General features: G+C 42.3%; 1 protein-coding gene across 2 annotated transcripts in view; it reads left to right on the forward strand.

Moving 5' to 3' along the window:
• Positions 1–21,443, forward strand: part of KYNU (kynureninase) — a 190,820-nt gene that overhangs the window by 90,215 nt on the left and 79,162 nt on the right. For both annotated transcript variants that reach the window (XM_089679043.1, XM_089679044.1), the window contains exon 7: positions 3,155–3,301. In XM_089679043.1, coding sequence (XP_089535169.1) covers positions 3,155–3,301 — 147 coding nt within the window. The remainder of the gene's footprint in view (positions 1–3,154; positions 3,302–21,443) is intronic.

The following is a 21,443-nucleotide window of genomic DNA, read 5'->3' on the forward strand; positions in this document are numbered from 1 at the left end:
GAGGGCCACAGAAACGTTACTTAGGGCCACAGAAACGTTACTTAGGGCCACAGAAACGTTACTTAGGGCCACAGAATTGTTACTTAGGGACAGACACAGAATTGTTACTGAGGGACACAGATTTGTTACTGAGGGACACAGATTTGTTACTGAGGGCCACAGAAACGTTACTTAGGGCCACAGAAACGTTACTTAGGGCCACAGAAACGTTACTTAGGGTCACAGAATTGTTACTTAGGGACAGACACAGAATTGTTACTGAGGGCCACAGAATTGTTACTGAGGGCCACAGAACCGTTACTTAGGGCCACAGAACCGTTACTTAGGGCCACAGAACCGTTACTTAGGGCCACAGAACCGTTACTTAGGGCCACAGAAACGTTACTTAGGGCCACAGAAACGTTACTTAGGGCCACAGAATTGTTACTTAGGGCCACAGAATTGTTACTTAGGGACAGACACAGAATTGTTACTGAGGGCCACAGAATTGTTACTGAGGGCCACAGAATTGTTACTGAGGGCCACAGAATTGTTACTGAGGGCCACAGAATTGTTACTGAGGGCCACAGAATTGTTACTGAGGGCCACAGAATTGTTACTGAGGGCCACAGAATTGTTACTGAGGGCCACAGAATTGTTACTGAGGGCCACAGAATTGTTACTGAGGGCCACAGAATTGTTACTGAGGGCCACAGAATTGTTACTGAGGGCCACAGAACTGTTACTTAGGGCCACAGAAACGTTACTCAGGGACACAGAATTGTTACTCAGGGACAGACACAGAATTGTTACTCAGGGACACAGAATCGTTGAATTAAAGAGTATGTCAGACAACATGCAGAGGAGTGGCAGAGGAGGCAATGTTTTAGGAGCGAGCAGACGTGGCAGCAGAGGAAGGGGTCGAGGCAGCACTATTCGCAGCCAGAGGCCAGTGCTCCCGGTGTCATCCAGTACAGTGAGGAAGAGCTAACAGAGGGCGGTCAGGAACGGGGGGAGACATCCGCCTCTTCAGCAGCCAGGCGAAGAAGTAGTGGCGAGGAGAGTGGCTCGGTAGCCGGTCTAGAGACAGGTCTGTCTCCTGACCCACACGCAGCCGAGGGGGCTAGTAGTGAGGCGGAGACCCTAATTGATGATGATGAGGCTGATCGCACTTGGCAGCCTCGTCGTCATCAGGCTATTGCTTCCGCATCATCAGGAGAAGAGGGTGGCAGCTTGGCAGCGAGCAAAACAGTCGGTGGGTTGTCTCCATCGCCACACTCTGCCATGTGCCACTTTCAGGTCTCCTCACACACTGCTGGTGTGTTCCATTTTTTGACATAGGGTGCTGGCAGATTACGGGCCTCCCATAGCTGCTGCCAGGCCCCTAATCTGCCATGGGCCCCTATAGCGCCTCCTCATGCTGCTGCCAGGTCCAGAGTGTCTCATGGGTCCCTGTACGGCCTCCCATTGCTGCTGTCTCCATCGCCACACTCTGCCATGTGCCACTTTCAGGTCTCCTCACACACTGCTGGTGTGTTCAATTTTTTTGACATAGGGTGCTGGCAGATTACGGGCCTCCCATAGCTGCTGCCAGGCCCCTAATCTGCCATGGGCCCCTATACCGCCTCCTCATGCTGCTGCCAGGTCCAGAGTCTCTCATGGGTCCCTGTACGGCCTCCCATTGCTGCTGTCTCCATCGCCACACTCTGCCATGTGCCACTTTCAGGTCTCCTCACACTGCTGGTGGTTTCCATTTTTGTCATAGGGTGCTGTATGGCCTCCCATTGCTGCTGCCTCCACCGCCACACTGTGGCTCCACACTCTGGTTTTGGCCCCGTGACTGCCCAAATGAGTGAAGTGTGCGGTGATTCTAAGATCGACGGCACTCATCTGCATGTCATACTGACTGTCAGTATTATTTCTCTTCCCCAGCAGACTCCAAGGGCATTTAAATTAAAGGTACAGTGTTCTGCACTAATATAAAGGCTCTCTGAAGCCTAGAAACACCCTTTTATAAGTTAAATTCGCAGCGAATATATTCGACTCGAATCGAAATTTTTCCACGAATTCGCCGAATCAGTCGAATCGAATTTTTGAATACTTCGCTCATCTCTAGAAGAGACACATCCCCTGCAAACAGGAACAGATCTGAGACTGTCAATCTGCTGGACCTCCCTCCCCTAACACCATTTTTTCTCTTGGTGTCAGGAAATCTTGTCAGAAAGCAAAGGAACCAATCTGCAGACAGAAATGACCCTTAGTGCTCCGGATTGAGACAAGTACACACTATAGAGGGATATGCTTTGTTCATATTTCATGCCTGAGGTTTACAACTACTTTAAAGTGGGCCCTATCTTTTATACAGCGCAATTGGTTTTTGTTTAAACATGTGCAATAAAGAAGCATATTCTCTACAATGCTCACATCCTAAAATAAAAATTAGACTAAATTCAATAAAGTGTCCTTTTTGCTTCAATAAAGTCCCTCTGTGCATATAGAGCGTCCAAGTGGTTTGTGTTATTCTCAATATAACATGCGTTTTTATCCTGGTGCAAGGGAATGCATCTAACAATGTGAGTGGGAATTGTGGAAATGGTTTTTAATAAAAGGTTTTAAAGATTTCACACTATGGTAATCTCCCTCCATGTTGTGTTAGATATTTAAAAGGAAAGAGTGCAGCTTGCCCAAGAAGGAGAAGGCTGATGGTGGTGATCTATGATACTAAGCGCGGTATGACTCACCTGTGGGATTTTCTATCACTCTCGTTAATACCGGTAAACAAGAATTATAGAGAGGGTGAATCTCGCTAATGGGGGGCACAGACAGCAATAAAAATTTTACAAGTGTTCTAATCCCTCTCCATTCTACCCAAAACCTTGTTTTAAAAAAATGCCATTAGTTATACTTAAAAAAAACAAAAACAAATATATGTGTGTGTGTGTATATACTGTGTGTGTGTGTGTGTGTATGTACTGTATGTATATATATATATATATATATATTATTTTTCCCTTTCATATTTGAATGTCTGTGTAATATTTCTATAAATGAACCTCAATAATAGATTGCCTTTGGAACTGTTAAAAACAAAAAATATATATATTATGATATTTCTATATATAAACCTCCAATAATAAATTTCTTTCAGAACTGTAAATCTTTTTTTTTTTCTAAGGGAGAAGAAACTCTGAGGATGGAGGATATCCTGTCGGTTATTGAGAAGGAAGGCGATTCGATTGCCCTCATTTTATTCTGCGGTGTTCAGTATTATACAGGACAGCTGTTTGACATCCCCAAAATAACAGAAGCCGGTCACAGAAAGGTAGGACTTTGCTCCATCTTAATATTACAGAATTGATTTTTTAAAAGACTGCATTTCTCATGACAAGCAGGAATATTGTAGTCAGGGCTAAGCCATCTGCTTCCACGGAAATACCATTCAGTCAGCAGGCTGTTCCCCGTGGTGCTGACCGTGGTATTGCTCAGCTCATCAACCTGCATGAGACAGGCACTGTACAAAGTTCTCTACCTCATTTTTTATGATTGGCCTTTGGTGACTTCACCCCGGTGCCCTCAAGCCATAGATATGCTGGTCCATTGACCTGGTTTACAAAAAACAGAAAAAAAAAAAGGTATGGGACGGAGCTGAAAAATGAAATCCGTGAAACACAATAGACTTCATTGGGAATTTATTTCAGGAATAATGGTGGCAGCATTAAACTTATATTGCACTTGTATATTTGTTTTCTTACATTACATACATCGTATTGATGTGTGTGTCCTTGTATCTATGAAAGGGTTGGACTACCAAGTGGTCCTAAATACAAATAATCTTGCCCCTGTGAAAATGATTAGTAAGACCTATTGGCATATTGGAAATTTGGCATCTATTTGCAGTTTAGTTTTGGGCATGAGTTCAAAAAAGGATGACATAGAACTGGGAAGGTTGCAGAGAAGAGAAACTAAAAGAATAAGGCCACTCTCACACTGATCTGCGACAAAAGGGCACATGCATTTTTGCAGCATTTTTACCGTGGTTGCGGTGTGTTTTTAACATGACTTGTGACTCAAAAAATGCACCACACGTTTTGCCACATTTTCCATTGATTTCAATAGGGAGGTGAATGTTTGGTGCTTTTTTTTTTTTTACCGTACCTAACCTGCGCCAAAAATTCAGTAAGCAGAACTTTGAAAAACGTACCAGACCCATAACCGTGTGCAGTGTTCCATGGGAAAGTGGAAGAAAATCAGATCACTAAGAAAGCAGTCTAAAGGAGCATAACGGAGCTTAGAGTTGCTGACTATTTCCCTCATTTATGCGCAGATTAACTGACATATACAGCGAAGGAAATGGGTATTTGATCCCCTGCTGATTTTGAATATTTGCCCATTCACAAAGAAATGATCAGTCTAAAAATCGAATGGTAAGCATATTGTAACACTGAGAGATAGAATAGCAACAAAAAATTCAAAAGAAATGCATGTCTAACAAATTATGCACTGATTTGCATGTTCATGAGGGAAATAAGTATTTGATCCCCTTCACAAAACATGACTTAATACTTGTTGGCAAATACCTTGTTGGCAATCACAGAGGTCAGATGTTTCCTGTAGTTGGCCACCAGGTTTGCACACATTGCAGGAGGGATTTTGGCCCACTCCTCTTGGCAGATCCTTTCTAAGTCATTAAGGTTTGGTGGCTGACGTTTGGCAACTCAAACTTTCAGCTCCCTCCACAGATTTTCAATTGGATTAAGGTCTGGAGACTAGCTAGGCCACTCCAGGACCTTATTGTGCTTCTTCTTGAGCCACTCCTTTGTTGCCTTGGCCATCTGTTTTGGGTCCTTGTCATGCTGGAACACCCATCCATGATCCACTGTACCTAAATATCTACAAGTTCACACTTGTGCGGGTGATTGCAGGTGCAGGACAGTGCTTAAATCGCACCTGCAACAACTCACAGTCAATCCACACTAGTCTTCTGGAGACGCGCAGGGCTGCCATTATTTCATGATGGCATCCCATACATCTGAAAGCGCAGCCTGTTTCCGGTTGCAGGAAATCGCATGGTGCTTCCTTGTGGCTGCGTTTTAAAAAAAGGCTCAGGAAACTTCCTGTGCAAACACGGCTTGCAGAGCCACATAGATGTGAACCTAGTCTACGTGTTTTTTGTCCATATTGAGAATTCACAATAATATTGTTCAGTTCCCCTTCTTTCTCAGTCTAAAAGCAGTGTTTGAGATTTAGGAACGCACGGTGTGTATTCCTAGTTCTCTGCCACAAGATAATATGACCTTCTCACAGCATGGGGCATTGTACGTGAAAGCTGAATTGTGGGCAAAAACTTTACTTTGTTAGCTACAATACAATAGGTGCCTCTAATACCATGTGCAGGGGCGGACTGACAACTCATGGGGCCCCCGGGCAATAGGGGATCATGGGGCCCCTGTGTCCTTGCCCAAACTCAAAAAAGCCTATGAAAAAGGTACCAGGGGCATCTCATGGGACCCCCTACTGACCCGGGCCCTTGGGAAGTGTCTGAGTTTCCAAATGGTCAGTCCGCCCCTGACCGTGTGCCCTATTGGTTGCTGTTGCTTCCTTTTTTGAAAAATGTTACTTAAAGTGTTACTAAACCCACAACAGTACAATCAGTCTGTATATGCAGTAAAGCATGCTTGTTATACTCACTGTGGAACATAAGGGGTTAGTCCTCCGCATTGTGTAAAAAGGCTGTTTGATCCTGTCTTTTCTGATCTTCCCCTTCTTCTACTGTCCCCCAATCCATCTGCTGATAGAACAGAGCCCTAGGAGGCACTCTGCACATATTCAGTTTGGTGTGCATTGCTAGAGCGTTTTTTTTTTTTTTTTGGGGTGGGGGGGCAATCAGCGCTGTCTGGACAGAGAGTCAGGGGTTATGCAGCCTCGTAGGAAAGTCAGAGGAGAATGAAAACTTTTCTTAGAGGATTAACCAGTGCTCAGCTGGACACTGCTAAAAGTCACAAGATTGCTATATACTATTGATGAGAAAATGTATTTAGCAGTTTATATTTACTATAATCTTGAGGGTTAGGGACTGATGTGAATGTACTATATACTGTATGTGTGTGTGTATGTATGTATATATATGTATGTGTGTGTATATATATATATATATATATATATATATATATATATATATATATATGTATGTATGTGTGTGTATATATATATATATATATATATATATATGTATATGTAAAGCGCATATATATATATAAATATATATATATATATATATATAATTATTATTATTATACAGGATTTATATAGCGCCAACAGTTTGCTCAGCGCTTTACAATATAACGAGAGACAATACAGCAACAATACAGTTCAATACAAGAGGGTTTTTTATTTTTATATATATAATATACCTGAAATAATAATTAAATTTCCATGTCCCGTGTACTGTCGGAGAGCAGATATAATGAATGCAGGGTCCTGGGTTTAGTAGTCCTTTAACACTGCTTGCATTTAAAAATACATTGAGAGCCGGTTCATACCTGAATCACACCGGAATGTAGTCCGCATTCCGGTGTGATTCCTGTGCGACTCAGTGTGGTGCAATTTTCAACCTATTCATTTTAATAGACTGAAATTGCATTGGATCACACAAAACGTAATGCATGCTACATACTACTTTTCAAAAACGCATCTCACCAAATCTCATGGTACTATGGTACCATGGAATCCGGTGCAAGCAAACGCACTGTGTTTGTGATCTGCGTTTGGGGTGTCAGGATTATATTGACACCCACAGCAGATCACACACCCAGTGTGTATGGAACATGGCGCAGGAAACACGCAGGGAACGCGGATTTCCTGCACCGCATTCTGGTGTGAACAAGCCCTTAATGATTTGTTCATGATTACAGAGCTGCATTAATTTCCGTATTTTAAATCTAGCTGAAGTTCAGCTTTGAAGGGAACCTGTCGTGTCCAAAACTTTCCACTTCAGTAAGCAACACCAGGAGTGCTGGAAAGTAGAAGTAGTGTACCAGCCATTGGCAGGCCAAGCATTGTAAACTGAACTCTGTTGTATATACATTTACAGCGGAGGAGGAAAATCCAAAGTAATGATATACTTATCCTTTTAGTAAAAGAAAATGAGACCATTTTTAAGGTTATTAATGCATGGAGTTCATTGATAGAGCAGATATGACTGGGAATGGGCTTTATCAATGTATTAAAGTCACGGTATATTTCCTTACAAAAGGCTCAACATGATTTCAGAGATTACCGGATTATCAGCCTGGATTTTACAAGTTTAATCACAAATATGTTATGATGTGCTGTGCCTGCAGACAAGATGCAGCACTCTGATACACTGTGCCATGTTCTAGTAGATGTCTCAGTGAATAATATACAGTACATGTGGGAGAAACTCTGCTCAAATCGATATTGGTTTAAAATAATTAGATATTAAAATAATCAAATACAACCTATTTACAGTTTTACTGCTATCCGGGGATCCATTGGAGAGATTTACTCTCACTTCCTCCCCTACTGACAATGGTTTTACCAGATGGGAAGTGGGGGGAAGTCTGTAACAGGGACACAGACAGAAATAATAATCTTAGAAATAGGAGCGCCAGACTAAAATCAGATAAAAGAGAGCAAGGTCATTTTAATTGCAGCGCAGACCCCGATGGGCACCACAAATTATGAGTATTATAATACAGGATTTATATAGCATCAACAGTTTACACAGCACTTTAAAATATAAAGGGGGACAGTACAGTTACAATACAGTTTGATACAGAAGGAATAGAAGGGCCCTGCTCTTGGAGCTTACAATCTATTACCAAGTGAGTGTACGGCAGCCAGGTACACAGCACCTTCCTCAAACACAACACCCAGGCAGTGGGTGTTAATACTTGTTGAACGTGGTTGGGGTGCAAGGTGAGCCCTGGGATATTCCAAATCTAGTGCACAATGTAGCAGAGCACACTCTCTGATTTAACCGGTAGCCCCCTTTTTCTTGACTAGCATTAGGTGAACTTACTTGACTCGGGTCTCCAAACATAGGAGCAGCCCTAAGTAAGCAATCCTGAAGCAAGTGCTCAAGGGGTTAAGCAGCAAAAGTCACTAGGATCTCACTCTAGCCTACTGTATACTCACAAAGTCCCTGGGTCCCTGGATATCTCCTTCAAATACCAGCCAGGCACTTCTCCTGTGAGCCTCCATCCTCAGTGAACCCCCTCTGAATTGGCTCCAGCCCTTCCCAGAGAATTGAACCCTGAGGTGGGACCTCAATGAACTCCTGCAAGCTTAAGTTAATCTGCCCAGAAGGGCAGAAGCCCTTCGGGTCGGGTCTTGTCTTCTTAGTCCTAAGTCAGCAACTCTGGAGTAAGTGCTCAAGGTGTTAAGCAGCAAGAGTCACTAGGATCTCTGGCCTGCCTGTACTTACAATGTCTCTGGGTCCCTGGATGCCTCTTTCCAATACCAGCCAGACACTTCTCCTGTGAGCCTCCAGCCCAGATCCTCAGTGAACCCCCTCTGAATTGGCTCCAGCTCTTCCCAGAGCAATGAACCCTGAGCTGGTCTTTCAATGAACTCCTGCAAGCTTCAGCCAGTCTGCCCAGAAGGACAGCAACACTTTGGGTTGGGTCTTCTGGACAAGAACCTGTTGCTCTAGTCCTAAATCAGCAATTTTTGAGCAAGTGCTCAAGGGGTTAAGCAGCAAGAGTCACTAGGATCTCTCACTACGGCCTCCTTTCAATGCTACCCAGACTCTTCTCCTGTGAGCCTCTAGACCAGGTCCTCAGTGAACCTCTCTGATTTGGCTCCAGAAAATTAAGATTATTAACACCCCCCCCCAGCTCACCCTGGACCTCAATGAACTCCTGTAAGCTTCAGCCCTTCAGGCTGGGTCTTCTCCTCTTGGACAAGAACCTGCTGTTCTAGGCCCCAGACTATTTACCGGTATACACCCCTCAGCCCCATACTGGGCATTCTTTCCCCCAAGGATTGGCTAAGGCTGAATTATCATTCAAGAACAGGCTCTGCCTCTTCCAGCCCACTACATTCTGGAATATACTAGAAGGCAGGAGAAAGTGGTTGATCCTTCAGCCAAAAAGACCCAGAATAAACACACTCTACTCCACTGTCTACAGAGGAGCCAAAAAGACTAAATTTACTGTAACTTCTCTAGCAACCCAATCTAGGAGGGTGCTACATAATCGTTGATAAAAAAAAGTGAGATGAAAATAGCCAATATGTTTTTGAGGCAACACCCATCCCCCTTTATCAGAGCTCAACACAGGATAAAACTTGGATTGACTCAAAGAAAAACGTGACATCACGGACCTATATTGAAACCCGTGATGACTTTTCCACATGGAACAGCAACCTGATAGCAGTTGCAGAGTAGAAATGTATCCAAGTTTTATACTGTGTGGACCTCTGATGAAAGGGAGTGGTTTTGCTCCTGAAACGCGTTGTTTTTTTTTAATCAACAATTAAAATGATCTATGGTTTGAGCTACTGTTGGGTGCCCATCAAGGGAAACCTTCCGTGTGGGGGCCGCCCCTACAGCAGAAGTGGATGCCAGTGGTTGAGAACAAGAGTGAAAAGGCGGTACAGAAGAAAAAAATTACCCTTTCACGCCGACTGTACGCAAATATATGCTGCCCCACTGGACTGGGCTTTTTTCCATGAGGCCGCATATTTGCATACCTGTCTTTGTCATATTTGCGGCGTACTCCCAGCACAGATACCAGGGTCTCACTGAGAGCCCTGGGTCCTGTGGTAATGATTGGGACCCGGAACTCCTGATTCCGGTTTACCTGATCGCTGTGATAGCTTCTGATTGGCTATCACAATGATCAGTCACTGTGAAGCCCACCCCTGTGTTTTCTCTCTCTGAATGGTGGAGAGATACAATGCCCTTAGAGAGAAAACAAGTATATATATAATTATATAATAATAGTATTAATAATAATAAAAAAAGAAAAGAAAACCTAGATCAAAGTTTGATCTATGTCAGTGCAAGGTTTAGTGTTTGAGTGAAGGTCAGGGTCAGTATTTTTTTTTCTTTTTGGTCAGGATTTTGTTTTTTTAATTTTTAAATTGGTATCAGTGTTAGTGTTAGAGTCAGTGTATTTAGGGTAGGATTTAAAAAAAAAAAAAAGCAAAAAAAAGCAAAATGTGCACTTTTGCTTCTGTGCCATACTATGGGTACAAACAACTAATATACACATATGTGGTATCGCTGCGATCAGGGGAATTTATTTTGGGTTGTTTTTTGGTGCTATGTTATGGTAGTAGACAGAAATATACAGCTCAATTTTAAAGAAATTCTTTTTTTTTTTCCTTTTTTGCGCCAGTTTTTTTTTTGATAATAAAAAAATAGTTGATATCCATTATCATTTACCACCAAATGAAAGCCCAGATTGTCCTGAAAAAAAAAACAAGGTATAATGCACTTGATTGCATTAAGATTTGCTTTACCCTGATGCGCCAAGGGGTTAAAGCGTTATTAAATCCAAAGTAAACATTTATTACATTGCAGATTAGCAATTCTTAGATGTCATGGCTGCATTAGTTTTCTAGCTAAATTGTTGCAATTGTCCTTAACTGGGTGCTTAAATCTCAGCTGTCATGTTTCCTGACCCTGTGCCCTGACAAGCCACCAGAGCAGAAATACAATTAAAGCGACATTAAACCCAAAAGCATTATATTGCAGATTACCAATTCTTAGATGGCTGCATTTCTTTTCTTTTTTTTTTTTGCTTTATTAGGCTTTATTTTATTTTCACCTGGTGATCTGGCCAGTAACTATTTTTTGTTTTTCAAAGGAACGAGCTCTTTTGCAGATGTGTCAGTTAGAGGGTTGAGACACACCATTTATCATTGACAAGGGTGCTTACAACGGTCATTTTAAGATCAACAATGCTGCTGTCCAAATGTGCCTCCTGTGATCCTTCATACAGAGTGGTGTCTCACTAATAGAGGAGGTATGTTACTGGCCAGATCACCAGTTGAAAACAGAGGGGGAAAAGCCTAAAAAAAAATAAGAAAACGAATGAGGCCACCACATCAAATAGTTGGTAAACTGCAATAGATTACAGTTTTGGTTTTGGGTTTAATACCGCTGCAAGTCCTACCCTGAGCATCTCATATGGTAAAATTGTGCAACTTAACACCCTAACTCTACACCTAAGCACTTGGGCTGTCACAGCAATAATCATGATCAATGAAGCTATCACTAATACTGACATTGTTCACCAGCAAAATACAATCTGCCCGAAATCAATGCCAAAAAATTGGAGCCAACATTTTTGTGCTGATTGCAACTGTTCTAGTACGCACCCAGGGGCAATGGCTGGCATAATTGCTTCTCTCCATTTGCAAGGAAAGTAGGTTGCAGTGTTCATTAATTGTGCTTCAATTGTATTTAGTGATTTCAGCAGATCTTCCCATTTTTCCATAGGATTAGATTCTGTCTTCAAAAGACACATGGAATAGAACTCCATAAAAAATATTTCAATATTTTGGAATGGAACAGCAGCTTAGATCTCTAAACAGCTAATATGTAAATTAGATAATCTCGTAAATCAGAAACAAGGAATATTTTATCGTCTGTGTCCGCTCTGCTTAAAGTGTTACTAAACCCACAATAGTAAAATCAGTCTCTATACTCTGTGGAACATAAGAGGCTAATCCTCTGCATTGTGTAAAAAGGCTGTTTGATCCTGTCTTTTCTGATCCTCTCCTGCTACTGGCCCCAATCCATCTGCTGATAGTACAGAGCTCTAGGAGTCACTCTGCACATGCTCAGTTTAGTGTATATGGCTAGAGAGCTTTTAGTTTTTCTTTGTGATCATCACAGGGCCAATCAATACTGTCCAGACAGAGGGTCAGGGGTTATGCACCCTCATAGGACAGTAAGAAGAGAATGAAAACTCCTTCTACAAGCTTTAGCCAGTGCACAGCTGGACACTGATAGAAGTCACAAGACTGCTATATACTGCTGGGGAGGAAAGGTATTTAGCAATTTATATTTACTAACGTAATTGCACTACCGTGTTCTGTGTACTGTGGGAGACCAAATAGAGTGAATGCCGGGTCCTGGGTCTAGTAACACGTTAACCACTTGCCCTTGTTTCAGAGGACTTGCCGCCCTTATTGACCAGGCCATTTTTTTGTGTTATGGCGCTGCGTTATTTTAACTGACAATTGCGCGGTCATGCAAGGCTGCACCCAAATGAAATTGACGTCCTTTTTTTTTCCCACGAATTGAGCTTTCTTTCGGTGGTATTTGATCACCTGTGCAGTTTTTATTTTTTTGCACTATAGAAAAAAAAGGGACCGACAATTTTGAGGAAAAAAACTATATTTTGGACATTTTGTTGTTAAACATGTCCAGTAAAAAAATAAAAAAAATCAAATTTCATCATAAATGTATTCTGCTCCATGTCTTTGCTAAAATAAAAATCCCAATAAGTATAAATTAATTGGTTTACATGAAAGTTTTAGCATTCACAAATGGCGGTATAGATACTGGGATTTTTTTTTTCTACTAGTAATGGTGGCGATCAGTGACTTTTAGCGAGACTGCGGAAGACATTTTGACACTGGGGGAACTAACTTGGAGTCACTGACATCCCCAGTGACACCAATACAGTGATCAGTTCTAAAAAAAAAAGCACTGACACTGTACTAATGGCACTGGGCAGGAAGGGGTTAATGTGAAGGGCGATCAAAGGGTTAACTATGTTCTGGGAGTGTTTTACTAGTGGGTGGGGGGGTGTGCTTTATTGTAAGCACACTGAACGGGATGGCTGTGCTGTTCACAGCCATCCTGAGCAGTGTGCTCGAGCTGACAGGGAGGAAGACTGTTTGTAAACAAAACAGTCTTCCTCCCCATCGGTGATTGTTGGTAATCACTGGGTGCCAGCGGGTAATTAACGTCTGGAACCCAGTGATTGACATCTGCAGCCACGATAGGCGGCGCGGGTAGGGTCCGCGTGTGCCCCCACCTGGAAATGTAAAATCACGTGTGTGTGTGTGTATATATATATGTATATATGTGTGATTTTGTGCACAGGTGCCACCGTGTAACAGTATATGTGCTATACGGCGGCATGGAAGCGGTTAAGAGTGCACCTGTCACTTTGTCAAAGTGCCACCCTCCCATCCACTGCATGGGTTAAAGCATTATTTAACCCAAAAAGAAAAATGTAATATATTGCAGCTTACAAATCATTAGATGTGGTGTCTGCATTCGTTTTCTTTTCGTAGGCTTTTTCCCTCTGTTTTCACCTGGTGATCTGACCAGTAACACACCTCCTGTATTAGAGTGAGTGCTCCCATTCTGGATACATAGAGACACCTTACGACAGCAGCAGTCAGTCTGGGGGAAGGAGAGTATTAGATGTACTAGCAGATTAAGATACACTAAAATTTTGAAACCAAACTCCAGCTCACACTGCTGATACACCAACCCTTTTTTTTTTTTTTTTACCTTTTGGGATAATGGTTTTACATAAAGAATTCAAATCTGATCATTGTAAGCACCCCTGTCAGTGGTAAATGGTTTGTCTCAACACTCTGGCTGCTACATTTGCAGGGGAGCTTGCAATACAGACTTACGAATGTAGGACAGAAAGAAAAGGTAAAAAACCTGCGCTACATCCCAGACAATACAATATGTGAATAAATGTGTGAAAAAAAATATATTCTGAAACAATTAATGAACTTCTGCTACTCTTTCCCTGAACACCAGAAAATACAAAATATATAAAAAAAATTAGTGCGCTGTACACTAAAAAATCATAAACGATAATAAATCAAATAAGTAAATACTGGTGCATAAAAAATGTGCATAAATTAATTGAAATGAAGTCCACATTTATATATTAATTAAAAGTCCCAAAATCCAATAACAGTGGTGTGTGCTAAAGAAATCCTCCAAGGGAAAGTGCACAGGTGTCCACAAATGCTTGACACAAAAGAAAAAATCAGCCTCTTACCAGACACTTTGAGCTCCAATCAAGAGATCAAACGAGCGGATGGTGTTCAGATCCCACACTGACACCCTAATTAGCTGTATCAAGGAGATGAATAGATGAATGGACAACTGCAGGTTCACTTGAACAAATCCATCACATCAGACGGCTCTCCACATCATGCAAGGAAAGGTTTAAAACAGAAGAAGAAAACTTCATAGTGCGACCTGATAAACCAGCAAAAAAAAAGTATTTCGCTAAAACGACAACAAAAGAGCAAAACCTCCTGCGCTTAGAATGGATAATACTACCAAGAAGCTGCTATCACCTGACCTGACTTCACTAGGTGGAAAGCAATGATTAAAAACCGTGAAGCGCTAACAATATGATATGTATAATATAAAATGTATATATAAATAGCAAATAATACATATAAAATACATAAAAGTGAAGTGAACATTCAATGTGCTGATCCAGTCGGATCTAATAAGGTGCTACTAAAAATGACACCGGTAAACCTGTAACCTTTATTGTGAACCCTTTTTCTTGATGGGAAAAAACCCAAAAAGCATACCTACCTCCCCCTGTCCACTTGGGGACTAATAATATATAGTAAAGTGACCCCTCAGGGGGTGAAGGTACAGCAACGGTGACCGATGCAATAATAAATATCCCCCGTTGATCGTATTAAATGCACATGCAGAGATAATAAATGTCCAAAGAACACAATGGGGTTTATTTACTAAAGCTGGAGCGTCCAAAATCGACTCACTTCTGCATAGAAACCAATCAGCTTCCAGGTTTCATTGCCAAAGCTTCATTGAACAAGCTGAGGTTAGAAGCTGATTGGTTTCTATGCAGAAGGGAGTCTGATTTTGGACTCTCCAGCTTTAGTAAATAAACCCCAATATGTCAATGTACAAAAACACATATAGAGTCCCAAAACGCACAAGTGCATAAATACAGTTCCAAAACGCACAAGTGCACATATAAAATTCCAAAACGCAAGCAAACAAGTGGGTGCTCGTGACTGGTGATCTCCAAACTGAGTGATAGGAATCCTGAATGGCAGAAATGCCCCCTCACCTCCAAGCAGCGACCACAAGGGCCAGCTCGCCTTATGAATCCCACCACGATGCCACGTCCAGACCAAGATGTTGTACAGGGTCCTTGCTCACTACTAACCTCAGGTCACACTCCCCACTGTGCCATACAGGGGCGGACCATTTGGAAACTCGGGCACTGCCCGAGGGCTCGGGGTCAGTAGGGGGCCCCATAAGATGCCTCTGGTACCTTTTTCATAGGCTTTTTTGAGTTTGGGCAAGGACACAGGGGCCCCATGATCCCCTATTGCCCGGGGGCCCCATGAGTTGTCAGTCCGCCCCTGGTGCCATACCGTCAAAAATATAAGCACAAAACATTCTCCATAGAGTAACACGTTTATTAACAACTAATAGTAAAGTAAAATTGCCCACTCACATGTAGAAATAGAAAAAATCGCATTGCCACCACTTAATATGGGTGTACTTCATGGATCCTCAGACAGAGTCCAACCTGGCGTCCAGCTGGAAATGCGTCACCGGAACTGACATACCGACGCGTTGCGTCACGACCACATGACTTCCTCAGGTTACATGTGATTCTTTGGACATTTATTATCTCTGCATGTGCATTTAATACGATCAACGGGGGATATTTATTATTGCATCGGTCACCGTTGCTGTACCTTCACCCCCTGAGGGGTCACTTTACTATATATTATTAGTCCCCAAGTGGACAGGGGGAGGTAGGTATGCTTGTTGTTGGGTTTTTTCCCATCAAGAAAAAGGGTTCACAATCAAGGTTACAGGTTTACCTGTTTCATTTTTTGTAGCACCTTATTAGATCCGACTGGATCAGCACATTGAATGTTCACTTCACTTTTATGTATTTTATATGTATTATTTGCTATTTATATGTACATTTTATGTTCTACATATGATATTGTTAGCGCTTCACCGTTTTTAATCATAAAAAAAACGTATTGCACTTACAAAGATAAGGTGCATAAAGACCGTGTAAACATTTAAAATTTCTGCGGTGTCAGACCACTGGCTAGAACAAGGTGACGTCACAGACAGCTCTGCCCGACACACGTTTCACCAAAAATGGCATCCTTTGGGATTGGAGAATGATACAGACTTACTGGCTGGATCACCAGATGAAAACAAAGCAAAGAAAGCCTAAAATAAAGAAATGCAGCCATCATATCTGAGAATTGGTGAGCTGCAATATAATAAATAAAATAAATATAAATGCAGTGCTAAAATGGCAATAATAAAATATTAAGAATTAATAATAATAATAATAATAATAATAATACTGATATTAATAACGTGACCGCTGTAGAGCGCTAAAAAGTGGTACAGCTGTAGAGAGTGAGCCGTCATGAAATGACGCATGCGACTAGTAAAGGCAACTGGTATAAAGTGACTGAAGTGCTTTTTCAAATACACAAAATACAAAAGTCCAAACATGAAGGTGCTCTGTGCTGGTGATCTTTTACATGTGAGTGCTCAATATTATTTTTCTATTATTGATCCCTCCCAAATAATAGAATACTACACTATTAGAGCTTCATATTCCTCTGGCTTGGTTTATATGAGCCCCAAAAGGTGGAGATGTCCATATTTCTTTATGAAATTGATCCGGAGGTCTGACGCTTACTTGGAGCTGTCCCTGGGAGCTGACAGTGTCCTGTGAGTGATTGGAGTTGCCTTGCGTGCCTTTGGTGTGCCAGAAGATTCCACCATCCTCGCCTGCACCCTGATGACCATACTTGGATATTATATATACATGCGCATATCTTTTGTGCTTCTGGTGAGTGCATTCACATTACTGGTCCACGTCACAGAGATCACCGGCACGGAGCACCTTCATATTTGGACTTTTGTATTTTGTGTATTTGAAAACGCACTTCATTCGCTTTATACCAGTTGCCTTTACTAGTCGCTTGCGTCATTTCATGATGGCTCACTATCTGCATTTGTACCAATTTTTAGTGCTCTACAGTGCCCACGTTATTAATATCATCATCATTAATATTATTATTATTTAATATTTTATTTCCATTTTAGCGCTGCATTTATATGTATTTGATTTATTTAGAGGTTAAGAGGTTTCACCTTTAAAGCCAGCTGCTGAACTAACCGTGCGCTCACATACAATCCTATTATATGCAATGTAATAAATGTTTGCTTTTATGTTTATTACTGCTTTAAATGCTTGTTTTGTCTAGAGGGAATGGAAAAGGTACTTGTATATATTTTATTTTAGATGGATTGTGAAGGAGTAAAGTTCTGACAGGTTTTTGTTTGTGTCCCTTCTGGGGAGATTCACTCTTGTCCTAGTAATCAATGTCACTGGAAGGCTCCTTTAAAAAATGGGCAGTAAAAACAGGCAATTGATCACCTACAAGTGGATATAGTGCTGCTTAGATGGGTAGACATTGCTGCGGTAGATTTAATTTTATATGCCAAGTTTGACAGACAGTATAGCCTGTCAAACTCTCCGATGTAAGTGAAAGGAATGGCAGCAGCTTTCTTGGATTGCTTTTCTGGGGGGGGGGGGGGGGAGGGGGAGCATGTGTGCAGGAGTCTCAATCGCTGTGCAGCTCTCTGAACTGACAGCGCACTCAGTGCGGCCTCAATGCAGAGAAAAGTGCACATGTGCCAAGGACATTGCTGGCTGCTGAAATTGTGAATATCTCCTAATCGGTGCATGTTCAGGAGATATGAATTATTGTAAACTTACCTGTAAGCACATGTTTAAAATCTGAGTTTGTCACCACTGTAAGAAAATATCTTTAATTTATTACCCTGTAACATCGTCACATCAGTTTCCAGCCATGTACAGTTTTGATCTTCTTTAAACCACTTTCCCAGAGTTTCGGCAAACAAGGACTTTCAGGGTTTGATTCTGGAAGACTGGAGCTCTGACTGTCATGTAATAGAAAGTTGTCTGTGTTCCAAGTTCACTATCAGACTGACCTGGGGGGACAGGGGCTGGGATATATAGAGCCAGACACATGGCATTTTATAGTGAGAAAGAAAGGCAAAATCTGAATTATCATAAATGGCAGACATTCAAGTTGCTTGCCTTATTATGCAAGTCCATATTTCATTTGGAAAAGAGATCTTGATGCTAATGTGGAAGAAAAATGTCCATTCTCTCTCTCTGCTCCGAACAGTCCTGACACAAACTGGAGGGGATGATCTGGATGGGGGCCACGGGGATTTAGGGAAATGCTCGAGGGCTACAAATACCTTTATTTTTAGACATGCCCTAATAGAAAAGAAGGTCAGTGAGAAGGAGGTGAGACCACTCCGAACAAATAGATGTAGACAGGCAGGGATCCTGACTTGTGGAGGTGAAACCACTCCAAATAAACAGATATAGACAGGCAGGGATCCCGACTAGTGCCTGGCACGTCATATGAAATGCTCATATCCTCCTTATGTTACTGGTGACTTCTTCACTGCTGGCTCTGAGCTATGGGATGTCTCTGCGATTCGACACATGCTGCAATATACACCCTCATAAGCTTCATTGTAAGCAAAGGTTTTCCTTCCTTCATCCTTCTCTCCTTCCCACCCCTTTTCCTACCTTCCATTGTCTCTTCCTTCCTCACTGTCTTCCTCCCTTCTTTCATCTGTTCCTACCTTGCTTTATTACTCCTTTTTTCCTCCTTTCTATCCATCCTTTATTCCTGTATACCTTCTTTCCAAACCTTCATTCCTTTCTTCTGTTCCTCCTTTCCTTGCTCCCTTTCTTCCTCCCTCCTATACATCCTTCCTTTCCTTCCTACCTTCCTGTCTTCTTTTCTTCCTACCTTCCTCCTTGTCTTCCTCCCTTCTATCCTGTCCTTCCTTCCTTCTTTCCCTACCTACCTTCCTCCCTGTCTTATTTTATTTCTACCTTCCTCTCTGTCTTCCTCCCTTCCCTTACCTCCCCTTCTCTCTCCCATCCCTCTCTTCTTTCCTCCCTCTCTTTTCTTCCTACCTTCCTGTCTTCTTTTCTTCCTACCTTCCTCCTTGTCTTCCTCCCTCCTATCCTTCCTTCCTTCCTTCCTCCCTCTCTTCTTTTCTTCCTACCTTCCTCCTTGTCTTCCTCCCTCCTATCCTATCCTATCCTATCCTCCTTCCTCCCTCTCTTCTTTTCTTTCTACCTTCCTCTCTGTCTTCTTTTCTCCCTCTCTATGTCTTCCTTCTTTTTTTTTCTTTTCTCTTTTTGCTTACTTTGCCTTTTTTCCCTTCCCTCTTCTTTCCTTCTTTCCTCTTTCTTTCATACTTCCTCCCTTCCTTTCTTCTGCCTCCCTAACTTTCTCCCTTCCTCCCTCTTTTTCTTCAAACCTTCCTCTATGTCTTCCTCACTCCTATCCTTCCTTTCTTCCTTCCTACCTTCCTCCATCTCTTCTTTTCTTTCTACCTTCCTCTCTGTCTCCTTTTCACCCTACCGTCCTCGGTCTTCTTCCCTCCTATCCATCCATCCTTCCTTCCTTCCTTGCTTCCTTCCTCCCTCCTTTCCTACCTTCCAATATCCTTTCTCTTCCCTTTCCCTTCTCTTTCTTTTCTTCCTACTTTCTTTTCTTCTGACCTTCCTCTCTGTCTTCCTTCTCCCCCCCCCCCCCTTTTTCCTTACGATGACTTTATTTTCCTTCCCTCTTCTTTCCTCTCTTTATTTCTTTCTTCCTTCCTCTCTTCTGTCCATCCTCCTTTCCTTTCTCCCTTCCTTCAGTCCTTCCTCCCTCCTCTTCTTTTCTTTTTACCTTCCTCTCTGTCTCACCCTTTTCACCCTACCATCCTCTCTGTCCATCCTCCCTTCCTTCCTCCCACCCTCCTTTTCTTCCTACCTCCTTTCTGTTCCTTTTCCCTTCTCCTTCTTTTCTTCCTACTTTCTTTTCTTCTGACCATCCTCTATGCCTTCCTTGGTTTTTTTTTTTTTTTTTTCCTTACCATCCTTTTTTTCCTTCCCTCTTCTTTCCCCTCTTTCTTTCTTTCTTTCTTTCTTTCTTTCTTTCTTTCTTTCTTTCTTTCTTTCTTTCCTTCCTTCCTTCCTTCCTTCCTTCCTTCCTTCCTTCCGTCCGTCCGTCCGTCCGTCCGTCCGTCCGTCCTTCCTTCCTTCCTTCCTTCCGTCCGTCCGTCCGTCCTTCCTTCCTTCCGTCCGTCCGTCCTTCCTTCCTTCCTTCCTTCCGTCCATCCTTCCTTCCTTCCGTCCGTCCGTCCTTCCTTCCTTCCTTCCTTCCGTCCGTCCTTCCTCCTCTCTTCCTTTCTTCGTACCTTCCTCTGTCTTCCTCCCTCCCTCCCCCCCCCCCCCACCCCTCTCTTCTTTCCTCCCTCTCTTCTTTTCTTCCTTCCTATCTCCTTTCCCTTTTCCTTCTTTTCTTCCTACTTTTTTTTTCTTCCGACCTTCCTCCCTCTCTTCTTTTCTCTGGATCTTCCTCTATGCCTCTATGTCTTCCTTTTCTTTTTTTCTTTTCCTTTTTTCCCTTACCTTGCCTTTCTTTTTTACCTTCCCTTTTCTTTCCTTCTTTCTTCCTCCCTTCCTTTCTTCTTTCCATCTTCCCTTCCTTTCTCGCTTCCTCCATTCCTTCCTCCCCTTTTCAATTACTTTCCTGGTTTCTGGCCTAGGCCAAAAATGATTTCAAACATCCCAGGGGTATTCAAAAGGGGAGAAAGGGCTTTCTCAGTTAAGCACACCCTCCTGCCTTTATGCTTAAGCTAAGGGCAGATGGATTCCAAGAAGTAAATGCTACATGAATTATCTGCCTTTACTCATGATGCCCAGAGGAATGTTTTTCAAAGTGATTTCTCAGCAAAACATGGAGACATGGATGGATGGGTGAGTTTGCTCTGAATATTAACATTGATAAAAATAGTGTTTTTGGTTTGTGGTGCTCAGATGCAGTGTAGTTTTCAGCTGGCCAAAGATGATGTGATTTTATTTCCTGCAACCATGAGTTGCAGGGGAGAAAATCACTAGATCATTGTTGATGGGGGAATCCCTCCCGCGGTGCTATTGCCTTCTCCCAGTGGGGGGGGGAGAGACGTGGGGAGCCATCCCTGCTAGGAGAACAGTGATTATTACTAGTGGCTATAGCCCTTGGCAATAATCACATGAAGAAATCCGACAGGCTGGTTATGCCCAAGTCGTACAACAATCGATTTGGGTACAATCAGCCTGCCCATAGATGGTTTTAACCTCAGTTGGTTCCTGCTGAACTGGCAGAGATTTGAACCATCTATGGCCAGATTTACTTTAGGTGTTGGATTGCCATTACTAAGGGTTGCTGTGCATGGGTTTACAGGGAGCCGATATAAAGATAGATTTATATATCTATACTAGCTGCATTTAAAAAAGTTATTGTTTATTATTTTCCTGGCGTTTAGCTTTAAATTACCACTTTTTCAAAACGTATTGTATAAATATGACTCTATG

The sequence above is a fragment of the Staurois parvus genome, unplaced genomic scaffold (assembly GCF_062004578.1).
Source record: "Staurois parvus isolate SC_StPar_1 unplaced genomic scaffold, SC_StPar_1.0 ptg000216l, whole genome shotgun sequence".
NCBI lineage: Eukaryota > Metazoa > Chordata > Amphibia > Anura > Ranidae > Staurois > Staurois parvus.